Source organism: Spermophilus citellus (assembly GCF_964194105.1).
Source record: "Spermophilus citellus genome assembly, chromosome: 17".
NCBI classification, from domain to species: domain Eukaryota; kingdom Metazoa; phylum Chordata; class Mammalia; order Rodentia; family Sciuridae; genus Spermophilus; species Spermophilus citellus.
The window spans coordinates 13292629-13318006 of record NC_138199.1 but is presented as its reverse complement, the minus strand read 5'-3'; the positions used below and the strand labels follow the sequence as shown (position 1 = coordinate 13318006).

The following is a 25378-nucleotide window of genomic DNA, read 5'->3' as shown; positions in this document are numbered from 1 at the left end:
CGAGATGTTTTGGGCAGCTCCTCTTGTAGGCAAAGGGCTCCCATCTTTCGTCCTCTATCCGGGGTCATGTCCGGGTGGGGCTGTCTAACTGTGTCCACGCCCAGCTCAGTTCGGGTGGCAGTGGAGCGCGGAAACTGCCAACCAGCCCGCGAGGGAGATGGGACACACCTGCTGGACCTGGGCCTGTCTCCTGAGGCTGAATAAAGTATAGGTTGTAGTGCTAGGATGTGGCTGGCTGTGGGGCGCCTGAGGAGGCCTGAGGATAGCGAGGGAGCTTGGTCAAATCCTTAAGTTCTTTTGATCCTCACAGCGACCCAGAGAAAGCAGGACAAGTCACGTCAGGAAATTTTATGTCCTTTACAGCTAGGCTTAAGTTGCAGCAAGTTGGAGATCTTGATTTACTGGACTTCTGTCCATGCTCGTGAGTCTGGTTAATCATGAAAGAAGAGACGGGAGAAGCTAATTGGGAAAGAGGTGAAGAGAAGGCTTAGAGAAAGAAGGCTGGAAGACCAGATGTCACCTGAGGCGGGTAGAAGAGCCTGAGGTCTCAATTGTGAACTGCCGGACTTAGAGCACCTTCTGAATTTCAATTTGGATCTTCCTGCTTACTATCTAGATTCCTTTGGGCAAGTTACTAAACATCTCAGAACCCTTTGGCAAACGGAGAATGACAGGGTTTGGGATATAGCTCAGTTGGTAGAGTGCCACAAGGCCCTGGGTTCAATCCCCAGCACCACACACACACACACACACACAAGATTACACATACCCCAGAGGAAGTTGAAAGTTGTACTAGGAGCTCAACTTTGTAGGAAAGTCTGGAACTGGTAGATTTCCATGCCTTGTACATCTTGTCCCCACTTCTAGAATGTGCCTTTCACCTGCCCGCTTTGTGATGATCTCCAAATCATTACTCACCTTAGAAAGCTCATTTCTTGGCTCATGCATAATTTAGCCGCTCCCATTCTATTTTGTTCAATTCTGGGTTCAATTCTCAGCACCACATATCATAAATAAAGGTCTATTGAGAACTAAAATATTTTTTAAAAAACCATTTATTTTGACACTACACAATGTTACAAGCTCATTTGTATATTTCCTATCCCAGTCCTATATTCAGCCATTTTTCCAGGGAACTTTATTTCCTATTTTTTTTTTTTAACAGTACTCCATATTGATCTCAGGCCCTGTGCACACTAGGCAAGTGCTCTACCATTAAACTACACCCCAATCCTGTTTCATTTATTGAGGAGTGGTTTTAGAAGCCAAGATCTGGGAAGTCTGGGCAGTAGGCTTATTTATTACTATTAGGGTGTCATTGCTTCTAGACACTTCTGGGAGAGTGAGAAAATAGACGTATGCATGCTAACTCATATATGTACACAAAAATATTTCTATATGCAAACATATTTATACTAAGCTAAATATGAATTCATACTGTCTCCAACTCTAATCCCTTGCCACATGGATCATTCTGCCCCCCACCCCTTTCTGAAAATTCCCATTTCAACAGTGAGAACTTGGCTTTCATCATCCCCAATCTATGTACTTAATTGTTTAATTCTAATATACATGTATAGGAGTGTCAGAATTGTTAATTTATAACCTTGTGGAAAACAACCTTATCAACTACTGTACAGTGTTTATGTGTAGTTCCTTTGTCTTTAGTCTTAAAGATACCACTCACGGCCAGGTGTGGTGGCGGCTTGGGAGGCTGAGACAGGAGGATTGCAGGTTCAAAGCCGGCCTCAGCAAAGTTGAGGCACTAAGCAACTCAGTGAGACCCTGTCTCTAAATAAAATACAAAATAGGGCTAGGGATGTGGCTCAGTGGTTCAGTGCCCCTGAGGTCAATCACTGGTACCAAAAAATTTAAAAAAAAATTACATACATTAAAATTTACTCTTTGTTAAGTTCTATGGGTTTTGAAAAATGTATAATATATATGTATATATTATGCATTGCAATATTATATAGGATACTATATAATTACAATATTATACAAAATAGTGTAACTACTCTAAAACATCCCCTCTTTTTCACCAACTGAACTCTCCCTGGGGGGTAGGAGGTTTCAATTGAACCACTGATCTTTTTCCAGATTGACTTCTAGGACTTAGAAATATGGATTTAATATTCCCCTATGTCTTTTTGTGGTTTGAAAACTCATTTTTAAAATTTTTTTTTGTTGCCAATGGACCTTTATTATTTTTTTTTATATGTGGTGCTGAGAATGGAACCCAGTGCCTCACACATACTAGGCAAGCTCTCTACCACTGAGCCACAACCTGAGCCATAAAGCTCATTTCTTTTTTTATCATTAAATAGTATTCCATCATACAAAAGTGCCATAGTTTGTTTATCTGTTTGTATATTGAAAGATAGCTTGATTACTTCTAGTTTTAGGTGATTGTGAATAAAGCTGCTATGAACATTTGTATATAGATTTTAGTCTAGGCATTAGATTTTAAAAAAAATTTCTTTTTTGTAGTTATAGATGGACAGAATTCCTTTATTTTATTTTTTATATTTATTTTTAGAAGTAGTTGGACACAATACCTTTATTTTTATGTGGTACTGAGGATTGAACCCAGTGCCTCACTCATGCTAGGCAAGCTCTCTATCACTGAGCTACAGCCCCAGCCCTAGGCATTAGATTTTTAATTTATTTTTGTTGCTGTTATTTCTTCTCTGATGTTGGGGATTTCCCAGTAGGGAGGATGAAGCAGGGATGCCCTAAAGGATTCCCTGTCTGGAGACTAAGGCAAGCCCTGTTGACATAGGTTTCTGCTAAGACCACAAGATTTAGGTTGGTAGCCCACAACTATCAGGGTACCTTAACAGAAATTTCTGGAATTAAAAAAAATATGGCCTTATAATACAATCCAGCAATTTTATTTTGCAAAACAGTGTTTGCCCAACCAATTTGAAAACTAATGTCTAGGAGCAGGGTATTTAGTTCAGTGGTGAAGCACATGTTTAACATGCTCAAGGTTCTGCATTTGATCCCCAGTGTTAACAATAATTGTTTCTGTATGTTTGTTGGCTTTCCCACCAGAAATGAATGAAGTCTCTCACCCAGGGGTGCACTACCACTGAGCTACTACCTCAGCCCTTTTTACTTTTTATTTTGAGACAGGGTCTCACTAAATTACCCAGGCTTATCTTGAACTTGCAATCTTCCTGCCTCAGCCTCCAGAGCTGCAGTTACAGGCATGCACCACATATCCAGTAATCTCTCTTGATTATTGTAGTCTGCTGCCATTTTTTCCTGGGTGTGAGTGTTCTAACAGATTAGAGAGGAGTTGGAGGGGGAACATAAAGGGTCCCAGGTCTCCAAGAGAGGTGATAGTACCATGGAGAGGGAGGGAAGAAGATGCAGAGTATTGGAGGTACCCGGCTGTGTTTTTCTCCCTGGGTGCAGACACTGGTGGGTTCATTTTGGCTGCCAGAATCCATACCTGAAAATGCTCAGACTCCATCTGGTGGTAGTTTGACAGAATCCTTCATGTCTGTTCTCACCTGGATCAGAAACTGTATGAATTCCTAGAGCAGGCAGCTTTGCCTTCTGCCCACTTCCTGATTTATCTCACACACAATCAGGCCACCTATCAGAAATCCCAGGTGTTCTGTGCTCCATGAAGGATTCTATTGAACTTCAAGGTCCTGGCCCTCCCAGAGGTCAGTTGGATTCAACACTTTCATTTTGAGCAACCCTTGAAAGGGATCCTCCCCACCCCACCTTGGCTGTGACACAAACCTAAAAATAAGCTTACATAAAGGGAGCTAATAAACATGTATAACAAAACTCCAGATATAGAGCTGATTTCAGGCCTACAGTATCAAGCACTCAAATCTGTTTCTGTCTACCTCTCCCTTTTGGGGTTTTTAGCACCCCCCTTCCCTCCTGACCTGCGGAAGAGATTGGGGGAGCACGCCATGACCAGGATGGGCCAGGAACGGTAAAGGTTGACTGGCCACCCTCACCCAGGCCTCCCTAGCAGGAGGACAATCAGACGTGCCAGGGGGAACAGTCAAAGCAGGATCTCTTTTAATGAGAAAACACACAGCTAATATAATGTACAGGAGCCAATCGGGATAAAGGTCAGCAGGGTGGGGAGAATTTACATCTACACCCATTCTACAGGCAGTAATGGGAGACCGGAGCTGTCCGAGCTGTTTGTGAGGGCAGAAGGGTTCTGAGCCTATTCTAGAGGTGGTCCGATTCTTCATCACAACCCATGGCAATGCCTTCTGGCTAATCGCTAGGTGCTCTCTTAGCCACATGTGGCCCCAGGACTGGGAAGTGGGTAGCAGTCAGCAAGTTAAGTTTCCTTTTTTCTGATGCAACATGCCCCACGTTACATCATGCCCTACACTCCCTGCATTGATTTTATTCTCAGGCCACTTCAATGATGGCTACTAGCAGCTCCAAGTCTAGCTTGCACCAGCTTAGCACCCCAGTGGAAAGATAATTTTTTGTTTCAGTTGCTGCATTTGGGGGCAGAAGCTACAGTTCATTGGTAGAGCGTTTGCCAAGCATGGGCAAAACCAGAAATGGGGGGGGGGATGCATTACTGCATTTGAGATAGGAGAAATGTCCTTGGTCATATTAGAAACTTACCTATTAGTTTCTTTTTCAATAACTTCAGCAGAAATCCTATGCAGAATGATGCTCAGCCCTGAACCATTTTCTGCAGCTACAGGAGAGAATATGTCAATTGACTGCTGCTGGGTCATTTATCCCCCCCCCAAAAAAAAATGGGCCGCATGGGCTTAGAATAATGGAGGGGTAATTGCCTAAACTGGGACACTAGTACCAGAAGAGAGAATGGGTATGGAACTTGATAAACTATTTCCGTCCTCTTCCTAACCCCTGTGGAGAAAACTTCAGTCCTTAACAACCCTGTCTGGTTGACCATGATATGGTCTCTACTTGTTCCTCCATAGAACAAGTGGCCTCTACTTATTCATTTCAATTAAGCTTCCCTTTCACAGCTCTCTAGACATGTTTACCCTCTCCATCACTGTACCTATGCTTCCCTGGTTTCCTCTTGGCCTGGCCCCTACCTGATCTTCAAAGAACTAAGTCCCTTCCTCCCTGAAACCTTTCCTAATCACCAGATGAGACAGAAGGAGGGTTGAAACTGCCTGATGTGAATGCAGAGATGACCCATGAAGACTCTTCCACCCCTTCAGGAAGGAGTCAAAATCAACCACATTGAAGTTCCTGGGGTTATTTTGTTAGTATTTAAAATTGAAATTGAAGGCTTTTTGTTTTGTTTTGCACAAAGATATTAGCAGTAATATTATTTAAAGATTTTTATTAGTTGTTGATGTTTTTTTTTTTTTTAATTTATTTACCTCTGGTGTTAAGAATCGAACCCATTGCTTCACACATGCTAGGCAAGCGCTCTACCACTGTGTCACAACCCCAGCCCTATTATTGTTATTATTATTATTATTATTATTATTGGATTAAACCCAGGGTGCTTTACCACTGAGCTACATCCCCAATCCTTTGTATTTTTTTTTCATTTTGAGACAGAATCTCATTAAATTGCTCAGACTGGCCTTGAACATGTAATCCTCCTGCCTCAGTTTCCCAAGTCACTGGAATTATAAGCGTGCACCATTATGAGTGGCCACAGCAGTATTATTATTTATTTACAGTGCTGAGGATCAAACTCAGGGCCTTGTGCATGATAGACAAGGGCTGTACCTCTGAGCCACATCCTCAGCCTTGCAATATTATTAATAATGGGGAAAACTGTAACATCCTGATGTCTGTTATTAGGGAATGAATCATAATGGTGAAGATTCTTTCAGTAGTAGATAATGGAAACCCAGCTCAAGTTCAAGCACAAAAGGCAATGTTGTGGCTCAGGATCAGGGAAATTCAACAAATGATGTTGTTGGGCCTCTGTCCATTCCTGGCTCATTTTCTGTCACCATTGACTGTTTTCCTCCATTTGTGGGGGAAGAGAGGCAAAGGCACAGAAGGCTCTGACTTAACATTGTTCTTGCCTTGTGAGCCTACAAGAGAGTTTCTCTTCCTCAAAGGACCAGAAACTTCTCTTCCCCAGGCAGCTGTCCTGACTTGCTCCTTCCTGAGTAATAGGGTACTGGGGTTGACCAATCTTGTCAGATGGCCAGAGAGAGTCTGTCGCATCACATGACTAAACTGGTCAGGGTCACTCCAAGTGAATTTGGGGACTAAATAAAGACACAGACACAGAAAGTATCTTTTCTTCGAGTTCAGTGTCCGCTCCTTACTGAGGGCAAGGCAGGCAAGAAAGAGAGCAGGATAATATGTTGAACCCTTTTATCGGGGAGAAGCCATTCAAACGAGGCAAGGGGTCAGGTTTCAGGGGGTTGAGTCTAGCTTCATGATGTCTGGCTATCAGCATGTTGACTGACATCTAGGAAGGCCATGCCCATCTCATGTGCTGTGTGGGGATCATAGGCAGAGCCAACGAAAAGACACTCATGTGGCAGCTCCCGACAAGAGTCGTTATGATTGGTGGTCTCACTGGAACCCCATGGAATTGGTGGGGGATGGAGAGTTTCTTGGAAGACCTGGATTCCTTCTTGCCAGGATGGCAAAATCTAGTCATTGTAATATTAAATTCTAGCAAAAGGGGTAATTTCAAAGACCATATGGCAACATGGAAATGATTATAAACAATGCAGAGAGCTGGGATTGTGGCTCAGTGGTAGAGTGCTTGCCTAGCACATTCGAGGCTCTGGGTTCAAGCCTCAGCACCACATAAAAATAGATAAATAAATAAAGGTACTGTGTCCAATTATAACTAGAAAAAAATAAAAACAAAACAAAACAAAAAACAAACAATACAGAGAAGGCAGAATATACAGACTTGAAACTATGATGGTACTTTCAGAATATGCAAAAACAGAAAAAATTTGCTTTGTGGGGGTGGCATCATCACATAAGTAACTTTCAGTATCTTTGCAAAAACATACAAGAAATAAAATACTGGGCTGGGGATGTAGCTCGGTGGTGGAGCACTTGACTAGCATGCATGAGGCCCTGGGGTTGATCCTCACCACCATTCAAAAAAAAAAAAAAAAGAAAGAAAGAAAATATTTGTGAAAAAAAACTGGTACATATTGCATTCAGTAATTTTTTTCAGATTATATATACCTTGTTGGAATGGAGTGGGGCATAAACCTGGTGACTTTTATAGATTTGAAGTCATTGTTTTTATCTTTGCAGTTAGTTGCTTTGAGCAGTGGACCCACTTTGTCAGGAATGTTCGAATATTCACAGTGTGACCTTTGGGAGTTTCTCCTGAATGTGGGTGAAAATCCTGGGTGGGAGTATGTCTGTTTGGAGTAGGATTAAAGGGAGGAGAACAAGGAGATAAGCTCAGACTAGACAGGGAGAACAGGTCCTGCACCATCCAATTTCTCTTTTCTGTTCCACTTTTTTTTTCCTTTCTTTCTTTTTTGTGGTGCTGGGGATCAAACCATGGCCTTGTGCATGCAAGGAAATCACTCTACCAACTGAGCTATATCCTCAGCCCCCTTTTTTCCTTTCTTTCTTTTTTAAATGCAGCACTGGGGGTTGAACCCAAGGGCTCTCTATCAGAGCCACATCATCAGCCCTTTCATTTTTTATTTTAGAAAAAAGACTAAGTTTTCAAAACTTGCATCTGCCTTAGCCTCCTGAGTAGCTAAGATTACAGGTATGTATCACTCTGCCAGTCTCCATTCTTTTTCTTTTTGGTACCAGGGATTGAACCCAGGGCACTTAACCACTGAGTCGCATCCCCAGCCCTTGTATTTTATTTTGAGACAGGGTCTTGCTAAGTTGCTGAGGTTGGCTTTGACTTGTAATCTTCCTACCTCAGCCTCCCAAGAAATTGGGGTTACAGCATGTGCCACCACACTGGGTTCCTTCACTCCCCCTCTTAAGACCGAACATTCCCATTCAGACCTGAGGCAGTTCATGAGACAGGTTCTCCCTAAGTTGCTTAGGGCCTTGCTCAGTTGTTCAGACTGCCTTGACACTGAGATCCTCCTTCCAAGTTGCTGGAATTACAGGCTTGCACCACCATATCCAGCTCAGAAAGTTTACTTTCTAATGTGAGAAGATGATTTAACTACTTGGGAGGCTGAGGCAGAAGGATCACAAATTTGAGGTCAGCCTTGGCCATTTGAGACAGAGACCCTGTCTCAAAATAAAATAAAAAGGGTTGGCGATGTAGTTCAGAGGTAGAGTGCTTGCCTCGCATGCACAAACATTGGGTTCAATCCCAGTACAGCAAAAATAAAATGAAATAATAATAATAACCACAGTAATAATTCACTGTTCACTATAAACATAACATATAAGTATACTATGTGGGATGTTATAAAGTATAATTACTATGGAGGGGGTAGGAAGGTCAGGAAGTTGGGGCAGGAGGATCCAAGTTCAAAGCGAGTGCTTGGCCACTTAGTGAGACCTTGTCTCAAAATAAAAAATAAAAAAGGTTTGAGATGTAGCTCAGTTGTAAAGTGCCCCTGGGTTAGATCCCCAGCACCACACACACACACACACAAAATGTGGTATGAGATTGCAGCTTGTATTTCGTGTGTGGTGGGTGGGAGGGAGGGAGAGATCATTGGGGATGAAACTGAGGTCTTCTTGCATGCTAGGCAGTATTCTATTTCTATAGTTTTTAAGAGTGTCTAGTATCATGTATAACTAAAAAGAACAACAACAACAAAAAAAATGGATGGGACTGGCCTCATTCAACGTGTGTCCTTCAACCAATTGAAGATGAAGGAATTGTCCATGGGGATGTATTGGAAAGAAGATTTCCAGGCAGAGGGCACAGCTGGTGAAAAGGTCCTGGGGTAGGAGTGCATCTGAGAGAAAATGTTGAAGAGGGTAGGTTTTGCTCTTCTTGGGCACTAGAAAGACTTTGGGCTTTTACTTGGAGAAAAGGGAAGAAAGCATATTTCCCTGCCAGCTTTCTGGATTTTCTTCTTAAGTGTCTTATTTGGAGTGTGTATGTGCAGGTCTGACAAGGGCGGACATTGGGGTGTCGTCACCAGCCTCCAGATCTCATAACTAGCCGTTGCATCTTCTTCTCACCACCTTACTTTTCAGGCTGAGGCGTGGTTCATTTCACTCCCTCGTTTTTTTTTTAATGACACACCCCAGCCCTGGGAACTGTTTCTCAACCACAGAGAAAATTAAAGGTGAGAGGGACCCCCTCCCATCCCGCCTTCCTCATTAGAGCACGGACTCCTGGCCATCATCATTAAAGTTTCCTAGAGGGACAGGGAGTCACGGACTGGAGAATGGTGAGCAGCAGGGGTCCCAACAAATGTCACACCTACTTGGAGGAGATATAAATGTTCGATCCTCCTCACCTCCTGGCTCTTGGCCCCCCTCTCCCTCCTACATCACACACACACACACACACACACACACACACACACACACTCCTGACACAATAGCTGGGTGGGGCGGAGGAACTGGCTTCCTTTGCGGAGATTGCAATCTGGGCCCTTAGCTCCTGCCCCAGAAACAGGATCAGACACTTGGAGACCTCAGCCCTTGGAGAACTCAGCCTGCATGCCTTGTTCCAATGGGCAGGTAGGACAGGCTGAAAAACAGAAAACACTCCTAAAGATAAAGGTAAATCATGGGGAACCCCTGGAGAGTTAGGGGTCCCTCGCTGTGAAATAGTGGGCTGGTTTACATGCAGGGGACTAGTTGGAAGCTAAAGAGACAGGCGGTCGAGCAAGTCGTGGGAGAGATGGTTAGACACGCTGTGTAAGGACACACACACACACACACACACACACACACACACACGCCATCCCTTAGCTGAGATAGAGACACATAACAACCATGCTGTACTGTCAGCCCAGCCCCTGGTCCATCACCACCCCATCCTCACCCTACCCTGTCCACCCCGGTCCTGGGAGCCCCTGTGCACCCAGCAAAGCTGATGGGATGTGCACATGTGGAGCACTCTGATCTCTAGCCTGGGTCTCAGCCCTTCTCCAGACCTGTTAACCTGCGACACCCTGGATACTGGGATCCTCCTGTCTCCCAGAGCCCTAGTGTGCGCATGTGGAGTGTAATGTGGTTGGGAGGGGGGTGTCCGGTTGGGAGGAGGATCCAATTCCTGTTTCCTGCCCCTACTCACTCAGCCCTGGGAGGTGACTGAGAGTGGAGGGGACTCAAGGGTGAGTGCTTGGGGCCCCGAGTACCTGGTCCCTTCAAGAGGCCTGAGTGGGGTGTGGGGAAGAAAGTAAATGCTGCTGCCTAAAGGGAGTGGGGAGTGGGATCCCTGAGGGGGGCAGGGGCTGGGGAGGAGATAGCCAGCTCTTGAGGCTACTGTGAGGGTCACCTTGCTAAGTGGCTTCCTGCCAGAATGCAGAGGTCCCTGAGCACAAAGCTCACAGGCTACAACCCCCAGCCCCCATCCTACATCACCAGTTCTAAAGAACCTGATGTGGGGCCAGGAGGGATGTGACTTCTGACTCCTGAAGGGAGTCTGGGCTCCCCTGTACCCCCATTCTGATTCTGCAATCTTCTTGGGACTGCAGCCTCTTTTCCTGAGAAAGAGAAGTTCAGGCCCCAAAGTCTTGGCTCTGCTGGTCCTATCCTTTTCTCTGGTCTCCGGCCACCTCCCCAGGCATCCTGGCAGGACCCAGCCCTTCAGTGGAGCCTCTCTCTGTGACCAGCCCCAGGGAGTGGGTGGGCAGGGATGAGAGAATAGGGGACAGACGAGACCATGCAGGAGCCTCCTGGTCTCCTGGGGTCAGAGACTCCAGGAATCTTCATGGCAGGAAAAGGAGACTAAAAATAATCCGGAAAGGGAGAGTCCGGAGAGAGGAACTGGGAAATGGGGGGTGGAGGGCCTGCTGGAGCAGGGAAACAGTGATGCATCTCTCCTAGCCCAGGCAGGGGCGTGCACACATGCGCCTGCGCACACACAAATCCACACTCCATCCAGACAGCATGGAACACACATACACCTTCACACCCCGATTTTATACACGTACATCACACACTCCTTAACAGACCACACGGTCTACCTCCCACTGCACACCTACCTACTGAACATACAACCTACACTCACCACACACCATGCAGCCCCCACTTGTATGGTAGCAGATAGGGAACACCTTTAAAACACACATAAACCTCCACGACTCACATTGGCACACAGTTTATTAGGTAGACACACAGTAGCTGTCATGGCAAGCCAGATTCCCTTTCCTGCATCTTACTAGTTCTCTGGTTCCCTGCATCATGCATCCTGTATCTTGGGTCTCTACCTAGTCACTGCTCCCCCTAGTCCCACTGTCTCCCTTGGCCTGACTGTGGCAGCAGAAGTCAAAAATTTGAAGCCTAGTACAGTGGTGCAGACCTGTAATCCCAGCTACTCAGGAGGCCCAGGCAGGAGGATTGCCAAGTTGGAGGCCAGCCTTGGCAATTTTGTGAGACCCTGTCTCAAAATAAAATTTTAGAAACACTAGGAATGTAGCTCAGTGGTAGAACACTTGCCTAGCATGTGCAAGGCCCCAGGTTCAATCCTCAGTACTGTATAAATAAATAAATAAAGCCAGGTATGGTGATACATACCTGTAATCCCAGTAAATCTGGAGGCTGAGGCAGGAGACTCACAAGTTTGAGGCCAGCCTCAGCAATTTAGTGAGTCCCTTGGCAACTTAGGAAGACCCTGTCTTAAAATAAAATATATATATATAAAAGGGCTGGGGATGTGGCTCAGTGGTTAAGTGCTCCAGGATTCAATCACCACTACCATAAATGTTTTTAAAAATTCAAAAATTTAAGCCAGGCATGATGGCACACACCTGTAATTTCAGAGGCTTCCCAAGCAGGAGAATCGTGAGTTCAAATCTAGCCTCAGTAATGGTGAGGCACTAAGCAACTCAGTGAGACCCTGTCTCTAAATAAAATACAAAATAGGGCTGGGGTTGTGGCTCAGTGGTCAGTGCCCCTGAGTTCAATCCCCAGTACCCCCCCCCAAAAAAAAATTTAAATAAAGAGAAACCGGACCAAGAAAGGCTGTGCAGGAGAGTCCAGGGGCAGAATGAGAAGGAGGGATGGGAGATGGAGGCGAGGGAAGGCAGTGCAATTCGGAACGAAGGAGAGGAAATACACCAGCCTTTTCTCCTGACCCCAAATCATGGCTTCACATGGCCTCCGTCTACCCACTAAAGGGTCTCTCTCTTCCTCCATCCTCCTCAGGGGATGACTCCAGCAGATCACCCCACTCTTTTGAAGAGCTCAGAGAAAGATGTCGGCCCAGTCCCTTCCTGCAGCAACACCCCCTACTCAGAAGCCCCCGAGGATCATCCGCCCCCGGCCCCCTTCCCGTCCCCGGGCTCCCCACTCCCCGGGGCCTCCCCTCAATGGCTCCTCTCCACAAGCACTTCCCCGAGCTGCCAGTGAGGCACCAACCCCCATGTGCTCCCCTATTTTCTGGGAGCCCCCAGCTGCATCCCTCAAGCCCCCTGCCCTTCTGCCTCCCTCAGCTTCTAGAGTCAGTCTTGACTCCCAGACTCCCCCAGATTCATCTTCCAGGTCCCCCAGTCCAGCGTCCCGGCGATCCATCTCTCCCGAACCCACTCCCTGGTCCCCGGTTCCCCCACCTAAGCCCTCTGGGTCACCCCGCCCAGCTCTGCCCCTGCTCCCAGGGACTGAGGCCCCCAACCAGGACGGCTCTGGCTCTGCCCCGGGCACTGTGCGGAGACTGGCGGGCAGGTTTGAATGGGGAGCTGAAAGCAAGAAACACACTTCGGGCTCCCTGGAGCGGGGTTCTCAAGGGGGAACCGATGTGAATGGGGAGAGAGAGGCTCCTCGCGTCATCCTGGCCGGGAATGGGTCCCAGGAGAATGGCGCTCTGGGTAAGCATATGGAGGGTGCTGGGGTGGCCTCATTAGAGCTCATCTTTGTTCTCAATAATGAAGACTGGGAAATTTCATGGACTAGTTTTTTTTTTCCAAAAATGGATTTTGTGTTTGGAAAATCGGGTTTCTACATTTCTGGAGGTTTGAACACAGGGTGGAGGAGATGTATAGATGCCAGGGCTGGACCTTGATATTGAGAGGAATCCCTGGGGGTGGGCCACCCAGGCCCCAAGGTCTTTCTCCTTAGGGTCTCCCATCTGCCACAGATGCTGCTCTTGCCTGCCCTCCATGCTGCCCCTGTGTCTGCCACGTAGCCCGGCCTGGCCTGGAGCTCCGATGGGTGCCAGTGGGGAGCCCTGAAGATGGCCCCAGGGCTCTCTGTCGTGCCTCCCCGCTAAGGACCTCCCGCTCCTGCCCTAACCCTCCAAGCATCAGTCACCCCGCAGTGGTCCTCACTTCTTATCGGTCCACTGCTGAACGCAAGCTCCTGCCACCTCTCAAACCCCCTAAACCAACTCGGGTCAGACAGGATACCACCATCTCTGGGGAAGCTCCGCAGCCAGATCTTGATCTACCTTCTGAAGATGGAATCCAAACAGGTACAGGGTCTGTGTGTTTATGTGTGTGTGTGTGTGTGTGTGTGTGTGTGTGTGTGCGCGCGCGCCTATGCATATGTGTGTCTGTGTGTAGAATTTTTGTGCTTTGAAGGGGCGGGGCATAGGTGGATTGGCCTAAAACCCAACCAGCTACAAGCTACAGGCCCTGGGAGTTTTCTTCTTCAACCAGCTGCTGCTCTGGGCTGATGGGAGTTGTAGTTTTTAATAGCATCAGTCTCTGCTAGGGCTGGGGTTAGGAGTCCTGGGCTAGGAGTCTTGGAGGTTTGTTCTTTTCACTCTGGGTTCTCTCTCCAGCGGAGAGTCCTGATGAAGCTCCTGGGAATGCTCATCCTACAGCCATGGAGGGAAGGTACAGGATTCTCTACCCTTATTCTCCACTCTTCTCCCTACTGTCTTCTACCTGAGGGCAGGCTATCCTTCAGGTCCAGGTGAATCCCACCTCCACAAAGGTGAAAGGAAGAAGGGCTAGGGCTATAGAGACAGGCAGTCCCGATTTCTTATCCCAGCTCTGTCCCCTCTTAGTTATGTGACTTTATACAAATTCTCAGCCTTTCTGGGGTCTCAGCATTCTTACTTAGGAAATGGGCATAAGAATATCCCAGCTAGTCCATGGGATCATTGGGGTATATTGCTAAAGAGCTGATCCATAGCAAGTTCTCCATTTTAATTCTGTTTTCTCACTTTGAACCTTTATTGCGATTATTATCCACAAATCCATTTGGCAACCATGACCATGTCTTCTATGTCATCTGGGCTTGTTAATCATCTTAGATTTATTGTTGTGATCAGAGGCAATTCAGATCCATTTATTTATTCATCAATCATTTACTAGTATGGCTTTTAGTGCGAGTGAATGGTCCTGGTACCAGTGACCAGAACAGGGGAGACTGAACTGTGGGAGTGGTAGGCAGGTGTAAGAGTTTGGCCATGTGGAGTTTCATTAAGGCACAAATAGGACCTTCCAGATAATGGTTGCAGGGCTAGGGATGTGGTCCAGTGGTGGAGTGCCTGCCTGACATGCTCAAGACCTTGGGTTTTCTCTCTCACACTGCAAAAATAAAATTAAAAAATAAATACTGGGCAGGCAATAATTGCTACATAAAAGAGCTGGAAACAGATTTGGAAGTCTCTGGTACACAGTAGTTGAAATAACAGGAATGGATGGGGCCCCCTTTAGTTCAAGGCTTCCCTTACAGCAGGCACATAAAACATCTGGGGAGCCACTTGGGTCCCTACATACAACATGCATGTGGTTTATGCATCACTTCCAGTGTCATGTGAACAGCACCCATGGAGCTGTGGCCTTGGGGACTCCCTTAGCTTTCTCTTTCCACAGGGATGAAGAGGGGCTGGAGGGACTAAAGGAACAGAACTGGGAGCTGCCCCTGCAGGATGGTGAGCGTCTCTGGATCTGGGGGTCAATTCTGTAGAGAAAGGGTCCAGGGCTCTCGACTTTCCTGATGTGCTCTGTCTGCGTTCCAGAACCTCTGTACCAGACCTACCGAGCAGCTGTGCTATCAGAGGAGCTGTGGGGGGTTGGTGAGGATGGGGGTCCCTCTCCAGCAAATCCTGGGGAACCTTCCACTTTCACACGGCCCCCTGGACCTCGAAACACCCTGTGGCAGGAGCTTCCAGCTGTGCGAGCCAGTGGCCTCCTGGAGACCCTCAGTCCCCAAGAGAGGCGCATGCAGGAGGTGGGCACACTTGAGGTGGGGCTGGGGAGGCTGACATAGGGGAGGAGGGTGTCCTGGGTCCTAGGCTGGTTATGAGTGGCACTTTGCACTATGGCCCTGCCCTTCCCAGAGCCTATTCGAGGTGGTGACATCTGAGGCCTCCTACCTGCGCTCCCTGCAGCTGCTGACTGACACCTTTGTGCTGAGCCAGGCACTTCGGGACACACTCACCCCTCGGGATCACCACACACTCTTCTCCAATGTGCAGCGAGTCCAGAGCGTCAGTGAGCGGTCAGTGGAATCCTGCCTTCCCAGGAATCCTGACCTGGGGCTGCTGAGCATCCCGTTAGCTTTCTCCCTACCAGGTTCTTCCTTCCATGGACCCAGGAAGCACCTGAAGACCCAGCTGTCTGCACCCCTCCATTGCTTGCTCCCCCAACTCCTTCAGGTTTCTAGGAACATTACTGTCCCGTGTGCGTTCTTCGCCACACATCAGTGACCTATGTGATGTGGTGCACGCTCATGCAGTGGGTCCCTTCTCGGTGTATGTGGATTATGTGCGGAATCAACAGTATCAGGAGGAGACCTACAGTCGCCTAATGTGAGTAGGGTATTCCCTCAGACTCTATGGGGGAATATGTTCTCAGACCCCCAGTAGATGCCTGAAACTGTGACTAGTACTAAGCCCTATATATTCTATGTTTTTCCTATACCTACATACAAATAGTAAAGTTTAATTTATAAGTTAGGCAGAGTAAGAGATTAATAACATTGATTAATAAAATGGAAAAGTTATAACAATATACTGTAGTAAAATTGCTAACATCACTTCTCTTGCACTTTAGTACACTTAATAATGGCAGTTGCCATTATTAAAATAAGTGTTATTTGGAAGCAGTGCAATATCTCCACAGTCAATCTGATAACTGGTACAGTTACTAAGTGACTAATGGGAGGGTAGGGTATAGGATGTGGATATGCTGGACAAAGGGATGAGTCAAGTTCCAGGTGGAATGGAAGGGAATGGCTTGAGATTTTATCACATTACTTAGAAAAGCACATAATTTAAAACTTATGAATTGTTTGCTTCTGCAATTTCCTATTTAACATTTTATGACTGAAGTTGACTTTGGCTAATTGAAATTGTGGAAAGCAAAAAACCACGAATAAAGGAGGATTATTGTATCCCAGAGGTGTGGGAGGAAGCTGGAGTGAGCGTCTCTGAGGTCAGAGCAACTGAGGGATCAGTGCCTTGCTCCAGGTAGCAGCCACTAGCCAGCTGGGCCTGTTTTTTTTGCAGGGACACAAACATGCGCTTCTCTTCGGAGTTGCGTAGGCTGCAGAGCCTCCCCAAGTGTGAGCGGCTTCCGCTACCATCCTTCTTGCTGCTGCCTTTCCAGCGCATCACCCGGCTCCGCATGTTGCTACAGGTACCTTTTCTATCCTTCCAGTCCCACTGAAGGTCTTTTGCCAAGGGTTTCTGTTCTGGTCAGCACTATTTCCTACCCACAAATTACTCCTAATCTGGGCCTCTCAGTTCAGGACCCTGGACACCCTACTTGGAGATACCGGAATGCACCAGAGAACAGACTAGGTACAAGAAAAGGGCCTCTGGCGGGAGACATGAGTTCTAGACTTAACTTTCTCTGCTCAGCCACTAACTAGTTGATATCACCTCCAAAGGGGCAAAAATGGTTCTCTGGGGGATGAAAATTAAAATCTTAAATATTCCAATGGTTGTGGTATTTCAAAAATGGAATATAAGCAGATTTACAGAATGTAGAATTAAATTTTCATTTGGGGAGGGGAGACTGGGGAGGTAGCTCAGTGAGAGTGATTGTCTAGCATGCTCAAGGCCCTGGGTTCAATCCCCAACACTGAAAATAAATAAATAAAAAGTAGAAGTTGTGATGGGTAGGATACTTAGAGGAAAAATGTCTTAAAATCCTTCCTTAACAAGGTAATACTGAGGCGGGTGGAAGAAGGTTTAGAAATACTCTTCTAGGACTAGGGAGCTCAGTGGCAAAGCATTTGCCTAGCATCCATGAGGCCCTGGGTTCAACCCCTGTCACCACATTAAAAAAATAAACAACAACAAAAGATTAAAACAAACACACAAACAAACATTCTTCTATTGCAAAGTTGAGATTCTTTTCTAACCAGGTCACTCAATGTAGAGATATTCATGTGAATAGTCTCCAACTAGATAATCAGATTTTTTTGTGACTTTATTTTTTGCAGTGCTGGAGGATCAAACCCAGGGCCTTGTGCATGCTAGGAAAGTGTTATACCACTGAACTATTCCTTCAGTCTACATTCTTTGTCTTATTCAGCTTTATCCATCCTTAGTATAGATAACACAATAATAAAAATGATACCAATCATAATATCTTAACAGCTATTGAGTGTGCGGTTCTAGGTATAGTTTTTAGTGCTATATACCTGTTTAACATCACTGACAACTTGTGAGAGTAGTAACTATTATTTATCCTATATAGAAGAGGAAACTTAGGCATGGGTAAAATAACTTTCCTAGCTCATGCAAAAATAAGCAACGGAGCCTAAAGTGAAACCCAGGTACTCTTAACTACCCTGCTATATTGTTGCACTCATAGTATGGTTAATAATTATTTAAATATAGCCACCCTCTTTTTCAGCTTTTTATTTACACATATATGTATATTTTTCGTACTGGTAATTGAACCCAGAGGTGTTTAACCACTGAGCCACATCCCCAGTTTTTTATATTTTATTTAGAGACAGGGTCTCTCTGAATTGCTTAGGGCCTTGCTAAATTGCTGAGGCTGGCTTTGAACTTGTGATCTTCCTGCCTCAGCCTCCCGAGCCACTGGGATTACAAGTGTGCGCCACCACGCCCGGCTCTTTTTCAGCTTTTATTGTATGCCAAGATTGTCTAATATTACCTCCTTAAATCCTCACAACAATGGCATTGATATGTTATGTAGATATAAACTGCATTTTACAATTGGGGGAAACTGAGGCTCAGAAAGGTAACATGTCTTGTTCACTCAGAGTTTTGTGGCTGGTGAGTGGACCCGACTGAGGCTTGTTCCCACTGCCTTATGAACCCCAAACTTAGCATTTCTCCAAGTCAGGCAGCCTTCCCTACCCCAGGCCCTCTTCCCTGCTCCCCAGACACCATCTGTGAGGACTGTGGTGAGTGTCCCATACAGGGAAGAGGGGAAGGAAAAAACGAGTCTTAAGGGGAATATTGGGGAGAAGTTGTGGCCCCTCTGAATCCCAGGGCTGAGCAGTGGGCCCAGTTATCTTCTTCCTTATCTCCAGAATATCCTGCGCCAGACAGAGGAGGGATCCAGTCGCCAGGAGAATGCTCAGAAGGCCTTGGGTGCTGTCAGCAAGGTGGGCAGGAGAAAGAGTGGGAGAGGTGACCAAGTAGAAGGGAAAGGTGGGAGGGAGCAGGGGCCCGGCTGCTGGGGTGGGTGACTCGGCTCTGCTCACTCAGATCATCGAGCGTTGCAGCGCTGAGGTGGGGCGCATGAAGCAGACTGAAGAGCTGATCCGACTCACCCAAAGGCTGCGCTTCCACAAAGTCAAGGTTAGTGCCTACCCGGAGCTTCTTCCATCTTGCCCTTCCCCACGGTGCTACTTCGAAGCTAAACCCTCCTTTGCTTCCTCTCAGGCTCTGCCCCTGGTCTCCTGGTCACGGCGCCTGGAGTTGCAGGGGGAGCTGACGGAGTTAGGGTGCAGGAGAGGGGGTATGCTCTTCACCTCCAGGCCTCGCTTCACCCCCCTCTGCCTGCTGCTCTTCAGTGACCTGCTGCTCATCACTCAGCCCAAGAGGTGGGTCCGGAGGAGAGGGAGCCCAGACTGGAGTGTAGAGGAGGCCTCCAGTAGGATTCCTGCTCTCCTTCTGAACGCCCTCTTTCCTGGGCAGTGGGCAGCGGCTACAGGTTCTGGACTATGCCCATCGCTCCCTGGTGCAGGCCCAGCAGGTTCCAGACCCATCTGGACCCCCTACCTTCCGTCTTTCCCTTCTCAGCAACCACCAGGGACGCCCCACCCATCGGCTACTCCAAGCTTCCTCCCTGTGAGTTGTCTCCAGAAAACATCCTTGGGGGCTGAGGGGTGGAGCTTAGTGGTAGAGCACTTGCCCAGCATGCACAGGGTCCTGGGTTCAACCTTCAGCATCAAAAACAAACAAACAAAAAACATCCGTGGGATCCCCTCCTCTGACCTCAGACCCCACCAACTCATTCACCATTCTTTCACCTCTGTGGCTTCTATCTCACCACCAGGAGGCTCTCCTGGGCCAACTGTGACCCCTCCCTCTATCCCCACCAGATCAGACATGCAGCGCTGGCTGGGAGCCTTCCCTACCCCAGGCCCTCTTCCCTGTTCCCCAGACACCATCTATGAGGACTGTGGTGAGTGTCCCATACAGGGGAGAAGGGAAGGAAAAAAATGAGTCTTAAGGGGAATATTGGGGAGAAGCTAAAAAGAATCTGGATCCCACTGAATGCCCTCTACCAGAGTGTTCCCAGGAACTGTGTTCAGAGCCATCTACACCTGCCAAGACTGAGGCACGGATTCTGGAATCCAGAGCTCCATCCAAACAACTGCACAAGAGTCCTGAAGGTGAGAGAATCTTTCATTTACTGATTCAATCAACATGCATTAAACACATATAAAGGCTCACTCCTGCCCTGCTGAAGCATGCATTCATCTTCCTTCCTTCCTTCCTTCCTTCCTTCCTTCCTTCCTTCCTTCCTTCCTTTCTTTCTTTCTTCTTTCTGCTGTGCTGGGGATTGAGCCCAGGGCCTTCCATATGTTAGGCAAGTACTCTACCACTGAGCTACATTCCCAGCCTGGGAGCATGTATAAAATAAAATAAACATGAGACAATTAAAAAACCAAAAAACAAAAACCAAAAAACCATGAGGCTGGGGATATAGCTCAGTTAGTAGAGTGCTTACTTCACATGCATATGGCCCTGAGTTCAATCCCCAGCATCACACACACACACACACACACACACACACAAATAAGCAAACAAACCTGACAAATAAGTAAATAATATGTGGTCTCTTGGAAGGCAGTTAGTGCAATGGTTAAACCAAAGGAGAAAAAAGTAAGGAAGCCAGGAATTCCAGAGTTAACAGAATTACAGTTTCAAATAGGGAGGCTGAGGTGGATCTCAGTGAGGAGGCAACATGTGAGCTTGATGCACATGAGTAATTTAGGCTTATGGTGTCAGGAGGAAAAGTGTCCCAGTTGAAGGAAACAGGCAGTGACAAGGCCCTATGGCCTGCTGTTGTGATGGAGGGAGGGTAAGGAGGACAAGAGGGAGCCAGAAAATGGGAAAGAAACAAATGAAATTAGAGAGGTAACAGAGACCATATCTTGTAGGACCTTGAAGTTCCCTGTAAGATCTCCGTGGCTTACTCTAAGTGGCATGAGGGGGCCCCTGCAGGACTCAACAGAGGAGTGACCCAGATCCTCTCTGATACTGCTGTCACTCCCAGAGCAGCATCTGATGCTCATGTCTTTCTACCGATGCTCCAGGCTTCTCTACTAATTCCCATCCCCACTTTGACCCCCGAAGGCCTGAGATCCTATAGGGCCTCCTTTCCCTCTTCACCTGTCCTCTGAACCCACCCCAATTGAGCCCCTGTCTCTTTCCTCAGGCTGGCTGAAGGGGCTTCCTGGGGCCTTCCCTGCCCAGTTGGTGTGTGAAGTCACAGGAGAACACGAAAGAAGGAAGCATCTTCGTCAGCACCAGAGACTTCTTGAGGCTGTCGGACCCTCTTCAGGCACCCCTAGCACCTCTGCACCCTGATGCAAACTGGGAATGGAGCACAAGCTGGGGCTCTGGCAGTGTACATGGAGAGGACAAAGCTAGTCCAACCATCCATTGGACTCACAGTCAGTGGAAACACTACCTCTAGTGGCAACCAATGGGAACTGAGCATCAGGACTGGGCAGCCAATGAAACAAGGCTGTCTGAGCCCAGAGCAATAAGAAAGAATAAGGATGGCTTGAATGTGTTGCCAATGGAGACACAAGCTTAGTACAGAGTGGTCAATGGGTACTGAGCTGGCCGAGCCCTTTGCCAACAAGTATCTTTGCTATGCTCACAGCCAAGGAAGACCATGCCGGTCAACGCAGTTAAAAAAGGACTGCATTGGACATCAAACGCCATAGCCAATGGGGATAAGCAGGGACCCTTCCAGCCAAAGAAGACAGGGATCTGAGCTGAAGCACCCAGTAGTCACCCTGCTTGGTTCTACAGCAACCACTGGTGCTGCCCTTTGAGTCTGTGAAATACTAGATTCTATTCCTGGGTACCTCCTGTGCCCTCTCAATCCAGTTCCTCTCTTCTAAAAGAATCCAGAATATGCATTTCAGAGAATGTGTGTGTGTATGTGCATGTGTGCATCTGTGTGTTTATGTACAGGAAAGGTGATTCTGCTGAACATGGTATGTGTGTATGGTAGCCACCCTTCCATGACTAAATGCTCCATTTCTTTCCTTACCTTGCAGTTTCCCTTTTATTCTCTCCAAGAAAGACATTAGGTCTGAGCTCCAGAGGAGCTGGGTGTAGCTTGGCAATCAGAGGCCAGAGCTAGGGAGCCCAAGGGACAGAAGATGGTCAGTAGCTTGGACTCAAGGTCCTTTGAAGTCCTTCTCCTTGCCCCCAATACTGGCTTCCATATTTCCTGCCTGCATTTTCTCCCAACTTGAACTATCATGTCAGCCATCCTCAGCCTCAGACTGAGTGTGCTCTGGGTCCCAGGTTTGGGTGAAGAAATGGGAGTTGAGGCTCATAGGCCTGCTGCAAGTCTGATCTTCTCACTTAGATCCTGATCCTCTCACGGAAACAGGAATGAACAGTGCAGAGAGCCTGGAGATCTAGTGGTGCTGCCTAACCTCAAGCAGAGCGCCTGCTTCCAGCTAAGAAATTGCCTCCATGATGCCAAAGGAGATGAAGGCTGGAGACAGCAAAACAGGCAGTGACTGGTTAGTGGAGGCCCAGGCCCGGGACACAGTCTTCTCTGCACTAGACTGTTGCACTGTCCCTTCAGCTCAAGCATGGCAACTTGCCCGGGACAGAAAATGCCATGTCAACAGCAAGAGGTACAGGGACACTCGAAACTTGGAGGGAGAAGAGCCCTGGCACTTAGCAAGTCCATTACTTTGGAGATTCACCTAGCATGGTGCCTGTTGTATGGGAAACCTTCAATAAATGTTGGTGGAGTTGCATGGAAGCTTCACTAGGGCACTGTGTGCTCAAAGGAGCAATGGCCTACAAATATGGTTTTGTAAGGGGTAGTGGACCTAGTTGGAAAGGTGTTAAGAGCAGGCGTCTGTTCCTCTGGGAATTGAGGCTCAGAGACCAGGTGCAAGGCCTGAGAGTGTTGGCTCACTCACAGCTCCGGAGACATCTAAGGTGGCAGTGGTGGTGGGAGCAACTGCATTGATTTGAGGGGCTGCTGCAAGCTGAGGTAGAAGTCTGGGCAACACCAGGCATGACTGGGGCTCTGGAAGAGAATGAAGATGCAATGAGAAGGCTAAAAGGAGAAGCAAGTCGGCAATAAAGGCCTCTTACTGAGAAGCCAAGCATTTCTGTGTTTGATTCAGTTCTGCGCCTCTTTGTTGAGTCCCTTCTATGTTCCATGCACTGTTTCAGGATCTGAAGAGATACAGATGATAAAGACACGATCCTTTTCTCCAAGGTCCTACACTGGGGCGGGGGAGCAATTACAAAGTCAACAAATTAATAAACAATATAGCAGGGTGGGGTGGCTTTTGGAAGACCCTGGATTGATGATATTTGAGCTAAGACCCAGTTGACAAGAAGGAAGATCTGGGGAAAGTAGCAACAAGGGGATTATAGGCCAGGAGCAGAAGGGAGAGGGAGTGGGGAATGGAACTGATGCATGTGCTCCTTCAAGTTCCCTGTTGGGGGGAGTCTCTCCCCATCCCTCTTGCTCTTTGGCATTAGAGACAAACAGATACTCAGAGACAGACAGACAGATATCCAGGAGCAGACACAAAGCTACACATATGCCCTACATATTTTCCCTCCCAGCTTTTCATCTCTTACTAAAGTCCTACACTAAGGAAGTATCCATGCTCCAATTCTGAAGTTCTAATGGTGAGATAAGGGGGAGACGGGCACCAGCTAAGACTTACCTTGGAGACAGAAAGGCATGTAAAATATAACCATTTGTTCCAAAAGAGACTGAGTAGACAGGGGAGAAAGGAAATTGACGTGTTTCCTGTCTTCCTGGAGTTGGTTTCTGGTATCTTAGAGCACTCTTTTCATTTTGGGATGACCTGAGTGTGCAGTCCTGCAGGGGTCTGGATTCTGCAGATCTGTTCCAGGAGCCTGAAGGGCATGAAGCACAACTATATGGGAAAGGAGCAGATGTGCAAGAGTGAGAACCTTAGCAAAATGAGGTAAAGAAGACAGAAGAGGAAGAATGATGGGGGGTGGGGAAATACAGGTGTTACAGGTCCTGGCAGCTGGTTACTTGGCTCATCCTTGATTCTCTCTCTCCCTCTTCACATTGTTCTCCCATTCTCTGCCAGGCATTGGCTTCATAGATTGAACCTAAGGATACTCATACACTGAGCCACATACCCAATCCTTTTTGTTTTATTTTTAAATTTTGAGATAGGGTCTCACCAGGTTGTTTACAATCTCATTAAGTTGCTGAGGCTAGGCCCTGCAGGTACGCGGCCGTCTGTGTGCTCCATGCCGCTCCACACAGGCCAGGGGGAAAAGCCAGCAGCCTCCTTCCCACCAGGGGAGCTGGAGTCCCCCAAGTCCCTAGTGACCCCTGGTAGTACACTTGCCCTGCTGACCAGGGCTGAGGCTGGGAGCCCCACAGGTGGACTTTTCAACACACCACCGCCCACACCCCCAGAGCAGGACAAGGAGGACTTCAGCAGCTTCCAGCTGCTGGTGGAGGTGGCGCTGCAGAGGGCTGCTGAGATGGAGCTTCAGAAGCAGCAGGACCCAGCACCCCCATTGCTGCATACTCCAATCCCTTTAGTTTCTGAGAACCCCAAGTAGGCATCTGCTACAGGGGTGCTCAAGGCTCAAGCCAGGTGTTCTGGGTTCCTGGTTCGCTTCCCTTCCATACAGAGGGTTTTCTATGGATCACTGCCAAGCATCGGTATCATCTCCTCTGTCCAGAAGTCTTCAGCAGGAAGATGCCAGCTGGTGTCACTGCGTTGTGACAGGGACCTCTCTGCTGACTGCCTTGTCTCCAGTCATCCTCAGTGATGAGACCAAGAGATTGGAGATAGGCATGGTGCTGCTGCTGCTCCTCCAGAGAATTCCTGGGACCCTTTGTTCCAGCCTGCTTTCCTTGGCTGGGCTCAGGAAACCTGCCAAGTTCAGACCTATGCTGGGTCCATGCTGCTCCTGAGCTGTGCCTCTGTCAAACCAGGTGTGGACATTCCATGTTCATAAGTATGGGCAAAAGAAGAGGGATCCAGCACATTTAACAGCACCGACTCCAGTTGAATGTTTAGATTTTTGCTAAACTGTTTATTTTTCCTCTTTTGCTGTGGTTTGCATTAGTTGCAGTAGTTAGCCCAGGAGTGGGGAATGAGAGTGCAAGATGGCAGATGGAGTCTAATCCTCCACTGTGAATGATCCACCACTGCTACTGGGGTTGTTGTACAAGGGAGGAGTATTTTTATTTGGGGGACCAGCTAAATCTCTGCAAAATGAGAAATTCCAAATGGTTGTTTTATTGTTCCTTTGGTTTACCAAAAAGGTGTTTGCGGCAGAAAAAGAAATTTGGCATTGGCTCTTTTGCATCAGGCACAGAAGGGCGTAGCCACAGCCAAGAGAGAGTACAGCAGAACCTGACTCAATCTAGACATAGAGCAGAGAAAGGTGATAAAACCAGAGATTTGTTTTTACTCTGTTTTGGGGTGGGGTGGGGGAGTAAGCTAGACTGAAGCAATGGGCTTTTTTTCCCCTTCTTTCCCTTGTTAATACCCCCCCCCCCCCCGCTTTTTTTTCCCCTTGAAGGCTTTGCCCTGCAGCCTGAGTTTTAAAATTTCTTTGGAAACTTGGGACTGGAATGTTAGAAGCTCCCAGCATCTCCACTTGGGGAGCAATGAGCCATCTGCTGGTCAGGAAGTCCTTCTAGCTACTAGAACAGGCAGCTTTTCCCAC

At 47.5% G+C, this 25378-nt stretch overlaps 1 protein-coding gene across 3 annotated transcripts; it reads left to right on the top strand.

The window, feature by feature from the left end:
• The first annotated feature begins 9515 nt into the window (after positions 1–9515).
• Positions 9516–23896, top strand: ARHGEF15 (Rho guanine nucleotide exchange factor 15). 3 transcript variants are annotated; one of them, XM_081269976.1, is made up of 16 exons: positions 9516–9654; positions 12247–12905; positions 13175–13507; positions 13820–13874; positions 14862–14920; positions 15008–15219; positions 15329–15489; positions 15647–15799; positions 16499–16628; positions 18505–18579; positions 18683–18775; positions 18860–19020; positions 19115–19267; positions 19522–19604; positions 19711–19815; positions 20865–23896. In XM_081269976.1, exons 2-16 carry the CDS (start codon positions 12296–12298, stop codon positions 21014–21016), a joined length of 2535 nt encoding a protein of 844 aa, XP_081126102.1. In that variant the 5' UTR covers positions 9516–9654; positions 12247–12295; the 3' UTR covers positions 21017–23896. The 3 variants fall into 3 exon arrangements, with proteins under 3 accessions (XP_081126102.1, XP_081126101.1, XP_081126103.1); XM_081269975.1 differs by lacking the exon at positions 9516–9654 and adding an exon at positions 10112–10211; XM_081269977.1 differs by lacking the exon at positions 9516–9654 and adding an exon at positions 10112–10211 and having other exon boundaries at positions 19164–19267; positions 20865–21001.
• Positions 23897–25378: the final 1482 nt, after the last annotated feature.

Excerpts from the sequence above, each read along its gene's own strand:
- ARHGEF15 (XM_081269976.1), top strand. The coding sequence starts at position 12,296 with ATGTCGGCCCAGTCCCTTCCTGCAGCAACACCCCCTACTCAGAAGCCC. Across the intron at positions 15,220-15,328 it reads AAGAGAGGCGCATGCAGGAG|AGCCTATTCGAGGTGGTGAC; the intron begins GTGGGCACACTT and ends TGCCCTTCCCAG. Across the intron at positions 18,776-18,859 it reads TGCGCTTCCACAAAGTCAAG|GCTCTGCCCCTGGTCTCCTG; the intron begins GTTAGTGCCTAC and ends GCTTCCTCTCAG.